General features: G+C 43.2%; 1 protein-coding gene across 11 annotated transcripts in view; it reads left to right on the top strand.

The window, feature by feature from the left end:
* Nucleotides 1-21620, top strand: part of LOC123773583 (RNA-binding protein Raly) — a 713369-nt gene that overhangs the window by 357139 nt on the left and 334610 nt on the right. Inside the window, exon 1 of one of the 11 annotated variants that reach the window (XM_069312453.1) lies at nucleotides 7666-8524. The exons of 9 other annotated variants lie outside the window; for them this stretch is intronic. In XM_069312453.1, coding sequence (XP_069168554.1) covers nucleotides 8503-8524 — 22 coding nt within the window. In that variant the 5' untranslated portion in view covers nucleotides 7666-8502. Of the gene's footprint in view, nucleotides 1-7665; nucleotides 8525-21620 lie in introns of those variants that run through there. One more of the 11 variants, XM_069312455.1, reaches the window with a different exon arrangement.

The following is a 21620-nucleotide window of genomic DNA, read 5'->3' as shown; positions in this document are numbered from 1 at the left end:
AAATCGTTTATTGAGTTTCCCTCCAAATCATAAATAATTCCTCCTAGATTCCCGCCAAAAAAATGAAAAATAATTTAAGTTTTTTTTACACGCCAGAAAACTGAATTTACCTGAAGGCTTCACGGCAAAGTCACGGCAGCTTATGCCAGAGATTTAGCGGGCAGAAAATGGAGAGTGCTTGCCGGTCTAGAGGTTATCAGCTGGAAGATATATGAGTGGTGTTTACCTGGCCCCAAAACAAATGAGCATCATTCATCCCAGCTCTCAGGTGAATAAGACAAAGGGGGATGGATTGAAACATCTTACTGGGAGTCGAGCACTTGTGTTCCCTGACTCAAGCTACGTTACATATGTGGTATTGTGTTTACATAGCCCCCCAAGACACGCTAGATATGTTGTCTTGTGTTTCTGTAGCCCCAAGCCACGCTAGATATGTGGTATTGTGTTTACATAGTCCCCAAGACACACTAGATATGTTGTCTTGTGTTTCTGTAGCCCCAAGCCACGCTAGATATGTAGTCTTTGTTGACATAGCCCCAAGCCACACTACATATATGGTCTGTATTTACTTCCTGTCGACCGCTTCCATTATTATTTTTGTCATTTACACTCAGAATTGTAGTCTTCCGTTTGGTATTAAAGTCCTGGGAACCGCTTCTTCCAACTAGCCTGCTGAGGTAATCACCCAATCCGTACCTGACTTGTCTACTCAGAGTTCCAGCTAATGGACGCGTCGCATTTGCTAGTAAATGGGCTATCTAACATTGCCTTTTTTAAGTTGACGACTTACCTGAATTGCCATTGATAATTAACTCTACACCACCAAGATTTGGCAGAACTACACACACACGATAGGAAACTCAACTTTAGTCCCTGATTGCAAACGACAGTATGGTAATTAGGGACAGGGAGTAGAGTTTAATTGCCACGGAATCAATCAAATGTGTGGTAGATTGTCATAGTGTCGTTTGAGCTAGATGCATCTGGCTCAAGAATCACCAGGGACCAATACGGTTAATAGATATAGATAACTATCACGTGTTAATAAGTATATTAGATGATTATTCAATTCTGTATTTACTCGGTGATTGCCATATCACACTGAAAAAGATGAAATGGGTGTAAGATGAGACATAATATGTCTAAAATGAGTTGGAATAGTTGCAATCAGAAACAAAATGGGTCCATATATATAAGAATTTCCCATTCACTATTTTTTTAATGGGGAAGAGGTTAATATATCATCAAAAGGACTCAATACCATCCATAAAAAATTCGGTTTAAACCAATTCACTTGTGCCATGAAGAGTCTGTCTAGAAATTCCTGTATTATTATATAAATTTATACAAATTTAATACTCAGGGAGGGGGGGAAGAATGTTATGTTCGAGAGGTTTATACATACACGTGGTATGTATATGATGTATATATATAAATATATATATATATATATATATATATATATATATATATATATATATATATATATATATATATATATATATATATATATATATATATATATACCTGTCCCAAACGACCAAATGAAACACCGAATATAAGCAACGTACTCATCTAAAACACACACACACACACACACACACACACCCACACACACCCACACACACACATACACACACACACACATGCACACACACACACACACACACACACACCTCGATCCGTTAGCTTGTCGTTAAACACCTCAGGAGACCTGGAAAAAAACGTTTATTCCAGTCTCTCTCTCCCTAATTGACTTTTATACATGTTTGCTTAAACTCGTTTAAAACTCCCTGGAAGCGTAAATACCAGATGTCAACACTAGAATATGTGTACATGGAGTTAGCACTGTGGACATGGAGAGGGAGAATACACATATATATATAAATATATATATATATATATATATATACACATCTCCCCTTTATCAAAGATATACACAATGGAGTTTTGATATGTGAGATGTGGGTTTTTATCCACATTTAATTTGGATTGATGAGAGTGATGAGGAAGATGATGTGCTTGTGTGGATTACCGTGGCTTTGATGTGTCTATTTTTGAAGCTTTCATGCGTCTAATTTTGAAGTTTTGATGTGTCTAATTTTCAAACTTTCATTTATTTGCTTTTGAAGTTTTGATGTACCAATTTTTGAAGCTTTGATTTAGTTTTAAAGCTTTGATGTATGATATATATATATATATATATATATATATATATATATATATATATATATATATATATATATGGTTGGGTGGTTGCTCTCAAGGAAGATGTACCTGGATGGAATAGAACAGGCTCATCGGGTGATGGATCATGGGAAAAAGGGACGGGTAAGAACGCTGGGAAAGGGAGAAAATGAGAGAGGTGGCCTGGGAAGGAAGAGGAACAGGTGTCGGAACCTGTAAAGGGGAGGAGATGAAGGAACGGGAGATGAGAGAGTATGTGGAGAGCTACAGGGTAAGTGGGAGGGGGGTGTGGAAGAGAGAGTGGGATGGGGGGGGGAGACAAGTCCGTGGGGTGGGTGGGGGGGTACATGAAAAGTGGTGTTATACAAAGAGCTTAGTCTCCTAAAAGGTAAATGAAGTGCTCTTAGCTCTTGGCTCTTCAGGTAGTGGAGATAGTAGGCTCTTCTGACAGTGAAAAAGTAGGGCCGGCGTTCTGTATATTCCCAGAGACCCTTACTGCTTCAACAGGATAAGGAACACCACTGTAAACTAACTTGGACTGGACGGTAAAGCGACGGTAGAGCTTCATGCAGGTCGGCGTTCAATCCCCCGACTGTCCATTAAGTGGTTGGGTACCATTCCTTTTCACACCTGTCCAATCCCAAATCCTTATCCTGATCCCTTTCCATGTGCTATATAGTCGTAATGGTTTTGGCTCTTTGCCCTGTTAATTCCCTTCTCTTTCCATATAGTGGGAAGTATGATTAGGTATATCACACACTGATAACGAGCTAATTCGTTACTTGATAACATCCTTTTCTCTCTCTCTCTCTCTCTCTCTCTCTCTCTCTCTCTCTCTCTCTCTCTCTCTCTCTCTCTCTCTCTCTCTCTCTCTCTCTCTCTCTCTCTCTCTCTCTCTCTCTCTCACTTGAGAAAGTAAGAGTGATCTTAACTTTGCTTTGAGCGATTTTTTGTCATGGTAAAGCACAGTACGTTGCTGAGTACTGTGAGCACAGTACCGTACCGTGAGCACAGCACGTGAGCAGCGGGCTGTGCCTTCATCTCTGTTGTTCATTCTCTCGTGATAGCAAATTAGAAAGACTTATTGCCTCATTTATTGATGATTGCATCAATTAGAATATCTCGAACAATCAAAGAATATCAGAAAATACCAACAAAAAATATTTTCAAATAATTACCAACTAGTCAATTCACTAATCATTAATACATCAAAGAATTAAGTCTCCAAAAGGATTTATGAAAAGCTATAGTGAATCAGCCTTGACACAGAGTAGACTTTTGCAAGTGAGACTTGAAAGAGCAGCGAGTCAGCCTTAACACAGAGAGAAGACTTGATAAGTTAGCCTTGATATAGACGTCTTAATATTATTTCTTCCCTCTCTTGTAGCTAACAAGACCGCTGCGAATTTATGGGATCCAGGCTTGCTCCAGTAATCAAAATAATTAAACGTAAACCAGGATTAAGAGATGCAATAAATTCCCTGAAGTTTCTTGGAGATTAAATTATTACCGAAATGATTTCGGTTTGCGGAAGGAACTTTACAATTATATATATATATATATATATATATATATATATATATATATATATATATATATATATATATATATATATATATATATATATATATATATATATATATATATGGGGGTACCACCTCTGGTGCAATTATAGGGACCCACAGCCTCAGAGAAGGGAACACAAAACATTCAGGGAAAAACTTGCCATTTCACTCTGAATACGTATATATATATATATATATATATATATATATATATATATATATATATATATATATTGGTAGCAGTCTTTCTTGTAAACGTATGTTGTTGAATATGACCGAAAAGGTAAGATTAATAATTCTAACACGAATTTTCTCAATATTTCTTATGTTTTTCTTCACTGTCGGTGGTAATGGAAATATCAATTCTCCAAAATTCATTTTTATTTATGGTCTTACGCCTGAATGCGTTTCGTAATGGCTTATTACATTTTCAAAGACTTTACACACAAATTCATCGTACTTATACTCTATTGGGTGAGGTGATATGGTACAAAAGTTTTGGGTGAGGGTGAACAAACTTGTGGCAAACACAAGACAGAACATGGAACAATGGGTATAACTTGGATATGAGAACATAAGAATGGAAGTAACTTCAGAAGGCCTATTGGCCCATACATCCTCTTCCTGCTTCCATATTGGTTCGGGGTCTTGAAGTGGGTAGAATATAGTTGTGCATTAATTGGCTGTTGATTGCTGGTGTTGACTTCTTGATGTGTAGTGCCTCGCTGATGTCGAGCCGCCTTCTATCGCTGTATCTATCGATGATTTCTGTGTTGTTTGTTAAGAGTTCTCTGGTGATGGTCTGGTTGTGAGAAGAGATTATATGTTCCTTGATGGAGCCCTGTTGTTTATGCATTATTAATCGCCTGGAAAGAGACATTTTGTCTTGCCTATATACTGAGTTCTTTGGGGCTTACAGTCCCCAAGTGGGCATTTAAAGGCATAGACGACGTTGGTTTCCTTCAAGGCGTTCTGCTTGGTGTCTGGGGAGTTTTTCATGAGTAGGTTGGCCGTTTTTTGATTTTATAGTATATTATCAACTGAATTTTCAGATAAACCGTTAGAGAAGCCGTTGTTGACTAGGACCTTGGAGCCGTTGTTGGAAGTCCCTCGATTCATATATTTGTTATCTAAGAAAAAAATAGAGAGAAGGGAGGGGAATTATCAGTAGGAAAGCGCCAAGCCATTACGACTATATAGCACTTGAAAGGGGTCAGGATAAGGATTTGGGATGAGGTAGGGGGGGTGGAGTAAGGAATGGTGGCCAACCACTTAATAGACAGTCGGGGATTGAACTCGAACCTGCATAAAGCTATACTTATACATAGTGTTTACTGACAAGATTCATAGTTTAGTAAGAGATTTGTCAAGAAGAGCAGAACAAACTCAGGGAGGAAAAGAGGTCTCGTAAGATTTATTAGAGAAAACTGTGAATGAATATCCGTGACAAACAAAGAAAAAGTAGCCTATACGGCTATGCAGGCTGCTATCGACAACAGCCTCAATGATCAAGGTGTCGTCAGCGATAACGGCACCCCTATTCCTTCCTTCCTCCTCCACTTCCTGTCCTCCTTAGCTTGCAGTGAATCATCATTTTCCGCTGTCTCACAACCCTATCTGTCTACCCTCTTGATCACTCCTCCTTATCTTCGATAGAAAGAGGTTGAAGAGTCTGACTGGGGATGCTGAGGTAGCTCTCTCTCTCTCTCTCTCCCTCTCTCTCCCTCTCTCCCTCTCTCCCTCTCTCCCTCTCTCCCTCTCTCTTTCTCTTTTCATATTCTACTTTGTTTTCCCTATATTCCCTTCTCTCTACTCCTCCCCTTCGTTCTTAGCGACACCCACACACACGGGGCATGTTTCTCAGGGTGAGACACAGGTATCTCTCAGTGAGACACACTTGTAGGTGTCATTCTCAGCGATTAGATAAAGAGGAAACGAAGGAGAATACATTGGTTAATCTCTCTCTCTCTCTCTCTCTCTCTCTCTCTCTCTCTCTCTCTCTCTCTCTCTCTCTCTCTCTCTCTCTCTCTCTCTCTCTCTCTCTCTCTCTCTCTCTCTCTCTCTCTCTCTCTCTCTCTCTCTCTCTCTCTCTCTCTCTCTCTCTCTCTCTCTCTCTCTCTCTCTCTCTCTCTCTCTCTCTCTCTCTTTCTGTTAGTGAAAATATTTGTGAGAAGATAGTTATGGAGGAAAAGTTTGTCCTGATTCCCGAACTCACACACACACACACACACACACACACACACACACACACACACACACACACACACACACACACACAATTAGGTAAGTACAATTAGGTAAGTACACACACACACACACACACACACACACACACACACACACACACACACTCACACACACACACACACATACACATACTAGTTCAACATCGTTTTCTAATTCATACTATGACGTTTCGTCAGCAGAATGACATCTTTGAAATACACACACACAAGGAAATGCTCACAAAGAAAACACAGATACATATACAGAGAAATACGCAAACAAGGAAATACTCTAAGACATACACACGCAAGGAAACACACAGGAGATACAGACAGAGCGAAATACTCACAAACAATACATACATACACATACACACGCAGAGGGAGATACGAAGCAATACACGCGCAAGGAAGCATATACACAAGATACGGATTAATACAAGACACTGGTTACAAGGCGAGCAGTGTACCAGGTGTAGATCAGGTGTGGGGGCAGGTGTAGACCAGGTGTGGATCAGGTGTAGGCCAGATAAAAACCAGGTCTAAGCTAGCCTTTTCTGAACGCTACAACTGAAATAAATAAATATACCTTCTTGTGTATGTAGTCTTCTACTGCTTCTAGTGTATTAAACGATATTGGGATTCCACGCCTGTGCTGCATATTCGAGGATCTAGGGTGTAGAGAGGAGTGGGGTGGGTAGGGGTAGGTAGTGTTGATGAGTGAGTTGACTGTGAGAGAGTATAAGGGAGTTAGACTCATCACAGGAGCGATTCGCTGAATGTTTAATCCGGAGTTAGACTCATCACAGGAGCGGTTCGCTGAATGTTTAATCCGGTGGAGGTGTCGCAGACAGGGCCGTGGAGAAAGTTGGAATAGATTATACCTCCCCTTTCCTCTGCGTGATTTCAGCGGGTCTGCAGGTGCTGCTGGAGACGTTCCGACCAGCTGTTACTACCTTGAGTGTCCATCTCTGCTCCTTGAGACAGCTTGAGTGCATTTTTATTGCTCCTGCCTGTAATCGGAGCTTTTAGGGGGCATTCCTGTCACAACTATGTTTTGCACCCCTCCGTCTATTACCGTCTAGGGCGTTGCTCCCCGACTCAAGCAGCTCTGCCTGTCTACTAATGTCTTGGACAGTCACTCCCGTCGCAATCCACCACCGTCGGGTCATACTTGTAAGACAGCGATGGAGAGAGTTGCGCTAGCTACCAGAGGGAGATACCTGTCAGAGGGTCTCCAAAACCACACAAAAATTAGTGTCTGGGCGAGATTTCTGGCATCCCAAGTCAGGAGCCCTGGTATGTCTGCGCCCCACCGCCGTCTCGTTGTGTGTGGCGAAGGCTATTGACCGTCCTCTCTCCCTTGATCCCCGATTGCATTAGCTTGTAAAAAATGTAAACAGTGCCAAAAAAGATTCCCCAAGAGGAGTATCGATTAGTGTGGACGATAGCTGTGTGTGTGGGGTGTGTAGGGGCGTCGAGCCAGCTGGCCTAACCTCATAGGGGGCGGCAGCTGGCTTAACCATAGGAGGTGGGGGTAGGTAGGGGTAGGTGGTGTTGGTATAGGGTTTGGAGGTATCTGTGTTATGCTTTATCCACGTGGATTTCTCCAGTTCTGGGGGGAAAGTTTGGCAGCGTGAGACCAAAATAGACTCGTTGACAGGAGTTGGCCTGCGCAGAGGCACAGGTGGCCTGCCTGAGGCCCCGAATTTACAGGGAGCACCAGTCACTATTCTTCTGCTGCCTGCTTCGCAGCCCGCTATCTCGGCTCCCCGCCTGGCGCTTTGTACCGCGCGCTAAACCGCTCCCAGCCTCCGTCGCTCTCAACCCCTACCTCGCCGCTTTGCCTCTTTAAAAGCACACACACCTCGCGCACGCACACACACACACACACATACCGCGCGCAAACACACACACACACACTGCATAGATATTCGTGGCGCGTGTGTAGTGGAAACCTCGACTTCTCCTTCTGCCTTTCCCGCCACACTGCTGGGGTGACGTCGTCTCCCCTCTCACAAGCGGTCTTCAGGGCATCGATAAGAGGATAAACTTGATCTACACACCAGATACACTTGGGAGAGTTGTGAAGTTATATACATCGAGTGCTGCAAGTTGTGTCATAGAAACGTGAGACATTTGAGAGTAGCTGAAAAGCATATTCGACGTTTGCAAATATACGCGAATGAAAAGTAATATTTTTGCCCAATAGTTTCGCGTAGGTGAGCGGCTACAACACAGAGAGAAGCACCCACGAGTGATCTAACCGGAGAGACCTCTGAAGCATCCCAACTCACCTGTCCAAGACATAAGACGGGGTGAAGACAGCGTCACCTTTACACCATCTCATTAAGGAACACCTGGCTGTGTACCCCATCTCAACCTACCTACCTACCTACCCCACCCTCCCCCCATCCACCTCTCTGTCTCAAGGTGGTTCCACACCCCCCCTCCAACCCCCCCCCCCCCCTGCACCTCACATCTGCTGCCAGATACCACGCCACCTGTAGGGTACCAGAGACATCATGAATGGCTACCAGATTCCAGGTATAGTCAACATTTTGGGGGGAATTTGCCAACTGCTATATTTACCGAGCTATGTTGATGATAGGAGAGTTATTGCAGGGTTATAATATATATATATATATATATATATATATATATATATATATCAGGGCTATTTTAGGGTTTTATTGTTGACATCAGGTCAGCTGCAGGATTATATGGCTGGAATCAGGGCTCCTACATGATAACATTACCGACATCAGGGCGCCTGCAGGATATCATTTCTGACTTCAGAACTCCTGCAGGATATCATTTCTGACTTCAGAACTCCTGCAGGATATCATTTCTGACTTCAGAACTCCTGCAGGATATCATTTCTGACTTCAGAACTCCTACAGGATATCATTTCTGACTTCAGAACTCCTGCAGGATATCATTTCTGACTTCAGAACTCCTGCAGGATATCATTTCTGACTTCAGAACATATCTTTGACCTGTGTCAGCTTCTATGTTTATGCATCAGTGTTATATCTTGTCGCTAATGCACAGTCGCCCTTGTGCCATCTATTGAGCATTTTTGGTATTTTATGAAGTGATTCAGCTGGATTCAGCTGAAATTGTAATGGATATTGCGACATACTGGTGATGGATTTTGAAGTTTGATCGCTACACAGGCTGGTTCTGAATTTATAATGGATGAAGTAACACTTTAATTTGAACTTTTGTTCCTCTGTAGAGTGGTACAGACATTAGGGCATAGTAACGGGGTGGAAATGAAAGTGAGGAATTTTTCGGGGTTCCTCCAAGGTGATTTTTGTTCCTTCAATGTAATTTTTGTTTCTCTAAGGTAATTTTTGTTTCTCTAAGGTAATTTTTGTTTCTCTAAGGTAATTTTTGTTTCTCTAAGGTAATTTTTGTTTCTCTAAGGTAATTTTTGTTTCTCTAAGGTAATTTTTGTTTCTCTAAGGTAATTTTTGTTCCTCCAAGAAAATTTTTGGTTTCTTCCAACGTAACTTTTGGTTCCTCCAAGAAAATTTTCGATCCCTCCAAGGACATTTTCGGCCCCTCCAAGGAAATTTTCGCTCCCTCCAAGGAAATTTTCGACCCCTCCAAGGAAATTTTCGGCCCCTCCAAGGAAATTTTTGATCCTTCCAAGGAAATTTTCGATCCCTCCAAGGAAATTTTCGATCCCTCCAAGGAAATTTTCGATCCCTCCAAGGAAATTTTTGCTCCCTTCAAGGAAATTTTCGGCCCCTCCAAGGAAATTTTCGATCCCTCCAAGGAAATTTTTGACCCCTCCAAGGAAATTTCCGCTCGAAGGTAATATTGAACTTTGAAAGGAAATTGGAAGGTCAGTACAAAATGAGAAAAAAGCAGTGCACTGTATAGGAAATAGACTTAGGAAAAATCATAAGAGCTAGTTCTGTCTTCGGAGGAACACATCAACCTAATCACATCAGTGGCATGTGCAACTTCAGCGAGCATACAAGTTACAGGAATTTAGGCAATTTAGACCAATGTCAGATTAAGCAGCTCTCTGCAGAACTGCTAATTAAGAACAGGTTTGAAACCCGACTCTACCATAAGACTTTAAAATTTCAGGGATTGGGGTGTTACTGCGCGAGTAGTAGGGGAGAGTGGAGACATGATTGAAACATACATCATCCTTATGGGTATTACAATAGTAACTAAGTAAGAAATGGATAGAATCTGTAAATACAGACAAAATCAAGAAACGGTTTGAAATCAAGAAATCAAGACAAATCAAGAAACGACTGTTTGGAAACGTTGCTTTGCTTCCTGGGGTGGAGGCCTGGTCGAGGACCGGGCCGCGGGGACACTAAAGCCCCGAAATCATCTCAAGATAAGATATCTCAAGAAGATAACCAAAGAATAGCGTGAGGAAGAAGTGAACTAGATGTGCAGAAAATGATCAACTCTCTTCGTAACTTGAATAGAAGATATTAAAGAAAAAAATCGGGTATGGAGCCAATAGATTTTCTAACCATTAGCTAAGAGGGCGACAGGGCCCAAGAACACACACACCATCATGTTCGTCTCTGTAGACACACACACACACACACACACACACACACACACACACACACACACACACACACACACACACACACACACACACACACACACACACACACACGCACACACACACACACAGACGTTAGAAAGAATTTTTTCAGTGTTAGAATAGTAGACAAATGGAATGCATTAGGCAGTGATGTGGTGGAGGCTGACTCCATACACAGCTTCAAGTGTAGATATGATAGAGCCCAATAGGCTCAGGAACCTGTACATTAGTTGATTGACAGTTGAAAAGCGGGATTAAAGAGCCAGAGTTCAACCCCCGCAAGCACAAATGGGTGAGGACAAATAGGTGAAATACACACACACACACACTCACACACACACACACACACACACACACACACACACACACACACACACACACACACACACACACACACACACACACACACACACACACACACACACTCTCTCTCACACCTCCCAGAGGACTGAGGAACCAGACAGCATGGAAGTTAAAGGAGAGAACGTACACCACCATCCTCAACTTCTACCGCATCAAAGACACTAAGACAAAGCCTCACCAAAGATATCAAAGATGACGACTGAGATAGCAACCATCTTACGATACCCTTAACTGCCCAATGTCTCACCGGAAGAGGGACTTTCCAAACGGCTGTCAGAGAGAGTTACTAACAGCCCAATAACCTCGCCATATATACCTCGTTACCAAGTTATAGATTCTGGAATTTAGCGACAAGATGGATTCACAGATTGGAGAACCAATCAGAAGATGGAAAAACGACGATGTTTCGAGACCACAGCATCCAAACACTTGAGCCTTCGGGGAATCGAACCCTAGCAAGAAGGAAGGTTGTTGCTCAGCCGACATGTCCAAACGGACGGATGCTGGGGCCAGATTCACGAAGATGTTCCATAAGTACTTACGAACCTGTACATCTTTCCTCAATCTTTGACGGCTTTGGTTACAATTATTAAACAGTTAATGAGCTCCGAAGCACCAGGAGGCTGTTTATAACAATAACAACAGTTGATTGGCAAGTTTTCATGCTTGTAAACTGTTTAATAAGTGTAACCAAAGCAGTCAAAGATTGCTGAAAGATGTACACGTTCGTAAGTACTTGCGTAAGTGCTTTCGTGAATCTGGCCCCAGGTTCGTAAGTGTATGCGTAACTGCTTCGTGAATCTGGGCCCTGAACTCTTATTTTAAGCGAGTGTCTTTGAAGGAATTTAGATAATAGATAAGAGATTATAATTAAAGAGAATTATTATATTAATTATTTTATTATGTATTACTCGCTTTTTTCCCAGTCATTCTTTATCTTGATTTCTCCTCTTCCCTTTTCTCCCCCTTTCTCTCCCTTCTTTCCTCTCTCACTCCTTCCCTCTTTTTCCTTGCTGTCCTTGTATCATTGCTCGAAGTGCATCTTGGCTCGTTTCAGCTGTGATTCAGCTGGTATGCACGCAACATTGCAACCCTTCCCACTCCTCCCTCCCTTTCCATTCACACCATTCCTTCCTTTCCTTCTCACTACTCTCCCTATTCCCTCTCTCCAATCTTCACTTCTATACTCTTTATTGCCGCCTTCTGTTATTCGAGTTGTTTACATACCTGTCCCTAAGCCACTGTAAGCCTTTAGCCTCTGTTGCACCAGAGGTGTTTGTTTGTTGGCATTCTTGTAAGTTACTCACTATCACATCTCAGTTACTCACTATACACACCTCTCAGTTACTCACCATCACCTCTCAGTTACTCACCATAACTGTCGGTTGCATTTGTCAGTTGTTCACTATGTCTTTGCGAGTTAGTCCAAGAATGTGTGTGTGTCTCTCTCACTACCACATGTGTCGCATTTGTCTATCTCATCTACACCTGTTACCCCATAACACCTGGTCTGTCATTCTTACACACACACCTGTCTACACCTGTCGCATACAACTGTCATCCCGTCATATATTATGCCTTCGTCAACAGGTACTGTAATAGACCTGATTACCTACCAAAGCACCCCAGTATATCTGACTCCTCCCTCCCCCCCCCCCTACCAGCACATGTGACTCCTCCAACCAGAATAAGTTATCCAGGCTCACCTGGGTGCCAGGAGCTAGAGCCCAACTCGCATAACGTTGCTACAATGTTATTCGTACGCTGTTTGCTCGGACCAGGGAGTGTGGGGGGGAGATATGAATCAACTGAGAGTGAAAATAGTTATGCCGTATATCTGACTGTGTTGGGTATGTGGGGCGGCTTGCCAGCTGAGTCGTGTGTTGGTGGACACTGGGTTGTGGTGGTGGGGTTGTGGTTGTGGTGGAGGGGTGGGGGGTTGTGGTGGTGGGGTTGGGGGGTTGTGGTGGGGGGTTGTGGGGGAGAGAGGGGGACATAACTCAATTTATATTTGCTTACAGTGATCATTTTATGTCTCAATTCCTCCTCGTCTTTGTCTCCTTGTGTGTTTCTTGATAACATATTGTCTCTAACTCTGTAATTGCACCTGTAGTTTCAGCTGTACCCGCTGCTGTAAGGTACAATCCCCCCCCCCTCCCCCCCCCCCCTAGGCTACAGCTGTAGGTACACCTGTTCCCGCAGCTGTAGTCTGCTGGGGGAAAAAGAAAGTGACAATAGCTCAGACGCAAATGACTGTGTGACTTGTTGAATAGCCTGGGAATAAATCTTCGTTTTATTTTCTGTTTTTGTGTGGTTGTTCTGTGCTAATGAGCTCTGGGTAATTAATGATACCTCGAACTATTTTTTTTTACCACCCTCTCACCTTTTCTTCCGGTCCTATGGGCCTTGTTAAGCGATTACAACCACACAATTTTCTTCAAGTTTTGTTGCGTCTTAGTAAGTCCCTTGGCAGACGTTCTCCATCAATCTTCCCTTCCTCACGTTTTCTTTAATGTGATTTTTTTATTCTCAAAGTTTTCTCTTCTTGAAAAAGTCCCTTTGGGGATGTATGTCTCTCTCTCTCTCTCTCTCTCTCTCTCTCTCTCTCTCTCTCTCTCTCTCTCTCTCTCTCTCTCTCTCTCTCTCTGTCTCTCTCTCTCTCTACCCCGACAATCCCCCTCCCCCCCCACCCCTGCACCATCTCCCCCCTGGGGTAGAGAGGCCTCAACCATCCTGAGAAGAGCCTAACAAGGCCATTGGGCATCTTCGGTATTCCAGGGTTGTTAATCGCTATGCAACCCCCATTGGGGGTTACTGGTGTGTGTCCCCCCCCCCCTCACCCCCGAGTCTCTGGGGGGAGGTGTAGGGGGGATTGGGGAGTGAGGGGGGAAGGGGGGGGTATAGGTGGAGAAAAGTTTGAGAAATGGTAAAGTGTTGACGCGACGTGTGTTTGGAAGTTAAGTTAATTTCCGTCTTTCTCGTTTTTTGTGTGTTTTCCCTTTTTTTCATATCCTTCTATGCCCTTTCTGAATCTTCTCTCTCTCTCTCTCTCTCTCTCTCTCTCTCTCTCTCTCTCTCTCTCTCTCTCTCTCTCTCTCTCTCTCTCTCTCTCTCTCTCTCCTTTTATTCCTTTTATTATCTAAACTCATTACAACGCTGCTCCTACCTATCCATTTTTCAGGATTTTTTCACTTTTTTTTCTAGTTTCGTCTCCGCTCCTCCATATTCTTCTATATCTGTCCTTTTTTGTTTTTTGCCCTCTTCTTTCCTTTCTATTTCTATCTCTCTCTTTTCTCCCTCCGTTTTCTTTCTAGTCTTGTATCCCCATTTCTCTCTTTCTGTCTGTCTCTCTCTCTCTCTCTCTCTCTCTCTCTCTCTCTCTCTCTCTCTCTCTCTCTCTCTCTCTCTCTCTCTCTCTCTCTCTCTCTCTCTCTCTCTCTCTCTCCTTCTCATTCTCCCTCTGCTATATCTCGTTCTTCCCTCTTCTGTCTCCCTCGTCCTCTACCATTCTTTCTTCTGTGTTACTAAATCTTTATTTCCCTTTCACTCATTCTTTCTCCTTCTCTCCGCCTCTCTGCATCTTCAGTAAGGACTCCAGGGCAACAAGTTAACATCTGTTAAACCCCTTAATTCCTTGAGAATGACAAATTAACGCCCATTACATTCTCCAGTGTGAGAAAGTCATGCCCCTTACATTCCTAAGTATAAGAAGCTCATGCCCCTTACATTCCTAAGTATAAGAAGCTCATGCCCCTTACATTTCTAAGTATAAGAAGCTCATGCCCCTTACATTCCTAAGTATGAGAAAGTAACACCCATTAGGTCCTTGAACATAACAAATTTACAACCCATTAAAAACCGTATGATTTAACCTCATTTGGTAATTTTAACTAGTGAAGCCCTCAAGTGTGTACTTGAGTATGACAACACCCTCGAGTGTGAGATATAATACCTTCGAGTATTATATTATACCTTCGAGTATTATTATTATATTCAGGGAGAGCTATTCCCCCTGAGTATAATAGTCACTAGGATGGGGTGGAAGGAACGGGAGAATGGAAAGGGGGAGATGGGAAGGAGGGATGGAAGAGAGGCAAGTAGGAGACAGATGAGAAGTCAATATGATAAGGCCCTCGACCACCATCCACACACACACTCACACGTTGAGTGTGTAAACAAAATATTAACTCTCCAAAGTTCATTTTCACACTATATTATGGTCTGAGGCTTAGGGATGCGTTTCGCAATGTTACTCCTTACATGTTCAGTTTGAAAGACTGCAGTAAGAATGTTGGTTTCTTAACATTGAGTGAGACTCAATGTTAAGACAATAGGAATCATAATTTACATTAACGATAGACTAATAACGAAGCTAAAAAAAGCAGTTTAAAGTAACGGGAGATGATTTGGTGACCGGCCAATCAATCGAGGCCTCAATCCGGCAAATCCAATCCGGATATTCAACTACCGGCAATTATACGAACTATAATTTTATGAGAATTTTAACACAATCAATTCCTCGATCAAACAGCCTAAGCGTTCTAGTAATCAATAAATTCACAAACGCTTTACACCCATTTACAAGAGCGTATTTCAAGGATCGTATTTCAAGTATCGTATTGCAAAAGATCGTATTTTAAACCAGTAGACTGAAAAATACGACCCCACAGCCGATGACCCCAGAGCCTGAATCTACTCCTTTGGTAAACTAAGTCCCACAATCCATAACTGCAAGAGGTAAACTAAGTCCCACAATCCATAACTGCAAGAGGTAAACTAAGTCCCACAATCCATAACTGCAAGAGGTAAACTAAGTCCCACAATCCATAACTGCAAGATAAAAGGTAGATGTGTATAAATAGGACTTGCCACATGCAGTAAGCAGGGTATAAGGAGCTAAACCTCACTCCCCTAGAGGCACTGATAGGTAAGTGCTATGCATACCTTTGTGTATTGATATAGTTAAGGAAAAGTCACCTAGCAGGCATTTTGAGAGGATGAGAGAGAGAGAAAGAGAGAGAGAAAGAGAGAGAGAAAGAGAGAGAGAAAGAGAGAGAAAACGAAGAACACAGACAACAAAAGGGAACCAGGATAACCAAAAAGACTCAGGAGAAACGAGATAGTGAGGGAAGCGATAGAGAGGGAGCCAGAAGGAAGGAGAGAGAGAGGGAGAGAGAGCCAAGGAGAAGACGTGCCTTAGACACTTTGGAATATGTAAATGTTATTAGGAACGTGTCAACAATAGAGGGGGAATAGGGGTAGGGAGGGAATGTTTAGGGTGTTAGGGTGGCTAAAAAGGGGTTGCTGTGGTTGGGGGTATAGTAGAGGGGGTAGAGGAGAATGGGAGAAGGGGAGAGGAGAATAAGTAGGATCGTGGAGAAAATTGAGGAGTAGAGAAGAGAGGAGAGTGGGCGAAAGGTAGAAGATAAAGTGAGGATTTAGGGGAAGGGATTGAGAACAGGGAGGAACAGCAGAGGGAAGAGGAGAGTATGTTAGGGGAAAAAAGAGTAGGGGGGTGGGAGGGGAAGGGAGAAATCAGAGGTGCGTCGTAGCTCCTAGTGATGATATAGGGATGATAGTGATGATATAGGGATGATAGTGTTAATATAGGGATGATAGTGATGATATAGGGATGCTAGTGTTGATATAGGGATGCTAGTGTTGATATAGTGATGATAGTGTTGATATAGGCATGCTGGTGATGATATAGGGATGATAGTGTTGATATAGGGATGATAGTGTTGATATAGGGATGCTAGTGTTGATATAGGGATGATAGTGTTGATATAGGGATGATAGTGTTGATATAGGGATGCTAGTGTTGATATAGGGATGATAGTGTTGATATAGGGATGCTAGTGTTAATATAGGGATGATAGTGATAATATAGGGATGATAGTGTTGATATAGGGATGATAGTGATGATATAGGGATGATAGTGTTGATATAGGGATGATAGTGTTGATATAGGGATGCTAGTGTTGATATAGGTATGCTGGTGATGATATAGGCATGCTGGTGTTGATATAGGCATGCTGATGATGATATAGGGATGAGCATCCCTAGTTGAAGCTTACCTAATGGTGACTACTGGGGAATGAGGCCTCCCTACCTAGCCTTATCCTGTTAACGCCGACCTTTAACACCTGTTTTAACAGGTGTTGGACCTGTTGCCAATTTAATTTTCGCGAAATTCGAATTATTCTTCGTTCTTATAACTCTCGTTGTCGGGGACAGGAAGCCTGTACATAGACGTAATTCAGGCCAACTACAGACCTTCTCTAGTTTGACTGCTAGGTGAACAGAGGCATCAGGTGAAGGAAAAAAATACCCAACTGCTTCGAATCCGGGAAACCCTCGGTTAACACCACTTTAATAAAAGATACACGAGTATTTCCTTATATTTTTTCGATTGATTTTCGTCTCCAGTTCCAGTCACAGACGCCATTACCTCCACCGCCCCCCCCCCCCAGCATCACCGCCACGCAGCCTCAGGGGAGATAATTATGACTCTTGCGTCACGCAAAATTTACGCAGCAAACACTCCCTTATAATTCATGAGGCAGGTGAAGGAGCAGTCAGGACAGGTGTTTTTTTTCCCCTCAAGACAGACACAGGCAGAAGTGTGAGGGGAACAAACTCGTCGTAGGTGTTTAATAGGACAGACAAGGACACCACGTGAGGGGCAAGAACCACCTTAGTGTTTACTTGCAAATTCTGTTTTTAAACTTTTATTTAGTCAAATTGAATGGAAAATATTTTGTCTATTTTTTTGGGAGGAGAGCGTTGTTGGTGTGTGGTTCTCAAGGGTGAGTCTGTTTGGTTCTTCAAGTGTGGGTTTGTGGTTCTTCAGGGTGTAGATTTATGGGTCTTAGAGGGTCGGTTCTTCGTGGTTCGTCTTAGGTTTTTCGTGATATGGACTTACGAGCAATTGTGTTTTTTATTCTATAGACGCTATTGTGTTTCTCTTTAAGGGTACTCCATCCCCTTTGGAGATCTGTCCTTCATCTATGGGTTTTGCTCCCTCTGTGGGGTTCTGATTTTCATTTGGGCCCGACTGCCTTCTCTTTCCAATTCTTTTACTCCTTATGGGTAGTTACTGGCCTCCAATTAGCAGGTAAACTGAGTTCTATTAATTCAAACTTTCTATTGGGCCTTTGTGCCTCTTCTTACCAGATCCAGGTTATAGTTAAGTTATTAAAAGCTGAGCAGTAATAGGTAATCCAAGAAGATGGTTGTTAATTCCAGTTAGTAACACAATTGGGCCATGCTGACGAGGAGTCACAATAACGTGGCTAAAGTATGTTGGCCAGACCACACACTAGAAGGTGAAGGGACGACGACGTTTCGGTCCGTCCTGAACCATTCTCAAGTCGACTTGAGGATTGTTCAGGACGGACTGAAACGTCGTCGTCACTTCACCTTCTAGTGTGTGTCAGTAAGATCACAGCCTTCCTTCAGGGAACAGAAAATGCGGTCGGGTGCGCTCAACAGATGGCGTTGACATTGTCAAATGGGTGCTTTCCCTCCATCGACCACTTCTTCCAAGATGGGTTTTACTTGTTTTATTTTTACGTCCAATAAGGGAATCCATTCTCTCTCTCTCTCTCTCTCTCTCTCTCTCTCTCTCTCTCTCTCTCTCTCTCTCTCTCTCTCTCTCTCTCTCTCTCTCTCTCTCTCTCTCTCTCTCTCTCTCTACACTTCCCATACTCTGCCCCTGTCTCCCCTACTCGTTTAACCTCTCCTTGATTACTGTCACGTGGGGGACATCCAATTTTTTCCCCGGGAAGACGCGGGGTTGTAATTCTCTCCCGTCCGGACCGTTTAGTCTTCCCAGTTCATCATCGTCAGAGGCAGCATCAGAGGCAGTATCAGCAGCAGCATCACCGGAAGCAGCATAGCTATCACAGCCAGCATCTGCAGCACCAGCAGAGGCTGCAGAAGAAGAGGCAACAGCAGAACTGTGGGAAGGGGGACGATTACCCGCTGCGATCATCAGTTAATGCGTCCGGAAGAGGGATGGTGGTGGTGCGACCGGCTTCGTGTTTACATTTGTCCCTGTCGCCGCCAGCTCCGACAGGGTTTGGGACGTCTCGTCATTTTGGCTTAGTTACCCCCCTCGTCATTTGCATCGTTTTCCTCGTCGTTACCATATTCGAAGTAACGTTAACGCGTTACCTATTTATAAAATAGTGTGGAGGCCACATGCTAGGGGTTACTGTTTCCCAACTTTGCACGGTGATTGCTGTGGGGTAGATGCCAAACAAGGGCAGGCTGTGATCTGTTTTATTGATTTAAATGAGGGGTCGAGGATCATTGTGACCCCATCGAGGTCGACTCAAGCACTGGGTTGACCCGTAGGCTCCGACACCCGAGCAACGCCGGGTATCCCCCTCAAAGGAAAATATACAATTATGACATGAAAATGTGGCTTTACTCCATTCCAATCCCCGTCCAATCCCAAATCCTTATCCTAATCCCTTTCATTGTTGGAACGAAACATTGAATATTCGTCACCACAATAATACAATGACAAAAAAATGATGAACACTGGTTACTGTCATTATAAAAATTCCTTTTTAAAAACATATTAGAGTTTGTACAAAGCAAATTTGTCATCACACGTAATATAATTTTAAAACGAAATATGAGAGAAAAAAACCTGGAGCGTCGATGTGTGTTCCCCTGGCCAGAGTGTTGGAACCTGGGAGTGAATTCATCGCATAATGCAAATTCTTTTAAAACAGCATGAGATTCATCTGTCAATAATTTACGAACATCATATTACAAGAGTGTGTTATTTTTTTAAAAGAAATTACGAGTTCGAGGAATGGGCCAGGTTTAATATATTCACAGAGTAAATATGTGCGTTTTATCTATGTTTCAGTTATGAGTGAACGCCATAGGAGTGAGAAAAAGAACGCTAGTCTCTCATGGCCGCCGGGCTGTGGTGTAATGTTTAAGTACCGCGATAATTGTCGTAGTTTTCATAATGTTTTCTGAACTCTCTCGTGATTAGACCTGAAAACTAGAGTGAGCGAGGGTGTATTTAGCAGGCATTTTGGTGGTGTGTGTTCAGGACATTTTAAACTCTCTTTTTTTGGTCTCTTTCTCTGTTTATGGCTTTCTCTTTTTATTTCTCTTTCTCTTTCCTTTCTCGTTCATTTCTCTCTCTCTGTCTCTCTCTCTCTCTCTGTCTCTTTCTCTCTCTTTCTTTCTTTCTTTCTCTCTCTCTCTCTCTCTCTCTCCTTCCTACTGTTCTCCCTCCCTCTTTCTCCCTCCCTCTCTCTCTCTCTCTCTCTCTCTCTCTCTCTCTCTCTCTCTCTCTCTCTCTCTCTCTCTCTCTCTCTCTCTCTCTCTCTCTCTCCTTCCTACTGTTCTCCCTCCCTCTTTCTCCCTCCCTCTCTCTCTCTCTCTCTCTCTCTCTCTCTCTCTCTCTCTCTCTCTCTCTCTCTCTCTCTCTCTCTCTCTCTCTCTCTCTCTCTCTCTCTCTCTCTCTATCTCTCTCTCTCTCTCTCTCTCTCTCTCTCTCTCTCTCTCTCTCTCTCTCTCTCTCTCTCTCTCTCTCTCTCTCTCTCTCTCTCTCTCTCTCTCTCTCTCCTTCCTACTGTTCTCCCTCCCTCTTTCTCCCTCTTTTTTCTCTCTCTCTCTCTCTCTCTCTCTCTCTCTCTCTCTCTCTCTCTCTCTCTCTCTCTCTCTCTCTCTCCCTCTCTCTCTCTCTCTCTCTCTCTCTATCTCCAGCCAGTCCTCACGAACTCATCTTCACATTTTGTTTTAATTTTTGGATTACCTTTCATCTTTGTACCAATCTGGATTGATATTCCCATTTTACGACATGTTGCATCCATCCACTCACGTCGCTGCTTGAGTGAACGATATTACGAGTTGGCAATCACCTCTGATGGGCGTCTATTCCATGGCTACAGCCTTTCAACTTCAGCTGGTCGGCCACCTGATCATATGCTTCTGAGGTCTACGAGAATGTATGTTGATATTTTTTGGTGGAATGGCAAGTCCCTTCCGGTTTGTTGACCTTTGTGTGGCGTTTGGCTTCCGCTAATCCGTGAATTAGAAGCGTTTTTATTGTTGATCAAATGATTGTTTGACTTTTTATGTCACTGCGTTAATGGCCGCTTTCGAACAAGGGCAAATAAATACTCATACAATGACACTTACACAGTATATATACGCATACGCACGCATACACACACATACACACACTCAGCTATCTAGGGAAGCCTGATAGCTGAGTGGAAAGCGCTCTAGACTCGTAACCCTAGTGTCCGAGTTCGATCCCCGGAGATTGGCAGCAACAAAATGGGCAGAGTTTCTTTCATCCTAATGCCCCTATTACCAAGCAGTAAACAGATACCTATCAGTTAGACAGCTGTAAACCCAGGTTCACAAGATTACGTCTCCAGCGTGCTGTCCACTCAGCCACCAGCATCCTGTGTGTATGTGGGGACGCGTCTGCGTGCATACGCACGCACGTTTGCGTGCGTTTGCGTGCCTACATAGGCAACTCTGGCGTGTTTACCGACCCACTTCATAACAATTACCTGTGTCCCCCTGGCGACCATAAATGGCCCTCAGGAGAGCCATTAATAATAGTCTCAAGATGTCAGGTGTTAGTGCCACGTAAACCAGACCTCGTGTTATGGCACTGCGAGAGGAGGAGTGCCAATGACA

This window comes from Procambarus clarkii, chromosome 72, assembly GCF_040958095.1.
Source record: "Procambarus clarkii isolate CNS0578487 chromosome 72, FALCON_Pclarkii_2.0, whole genome shotgun sequence".
NCBI classification, from domain to species: domain Eukaryota; kingdom Metazoa; phylum Arthropoda; class Malacostraca; order Decapoda; family Cambaridae; genus Procambarus; species Procambarus clarkii.
Note: the sequence above shows the minus strand (reverse complement) of the source record. Positions and strands in the feature narration are given on the sequence as shown.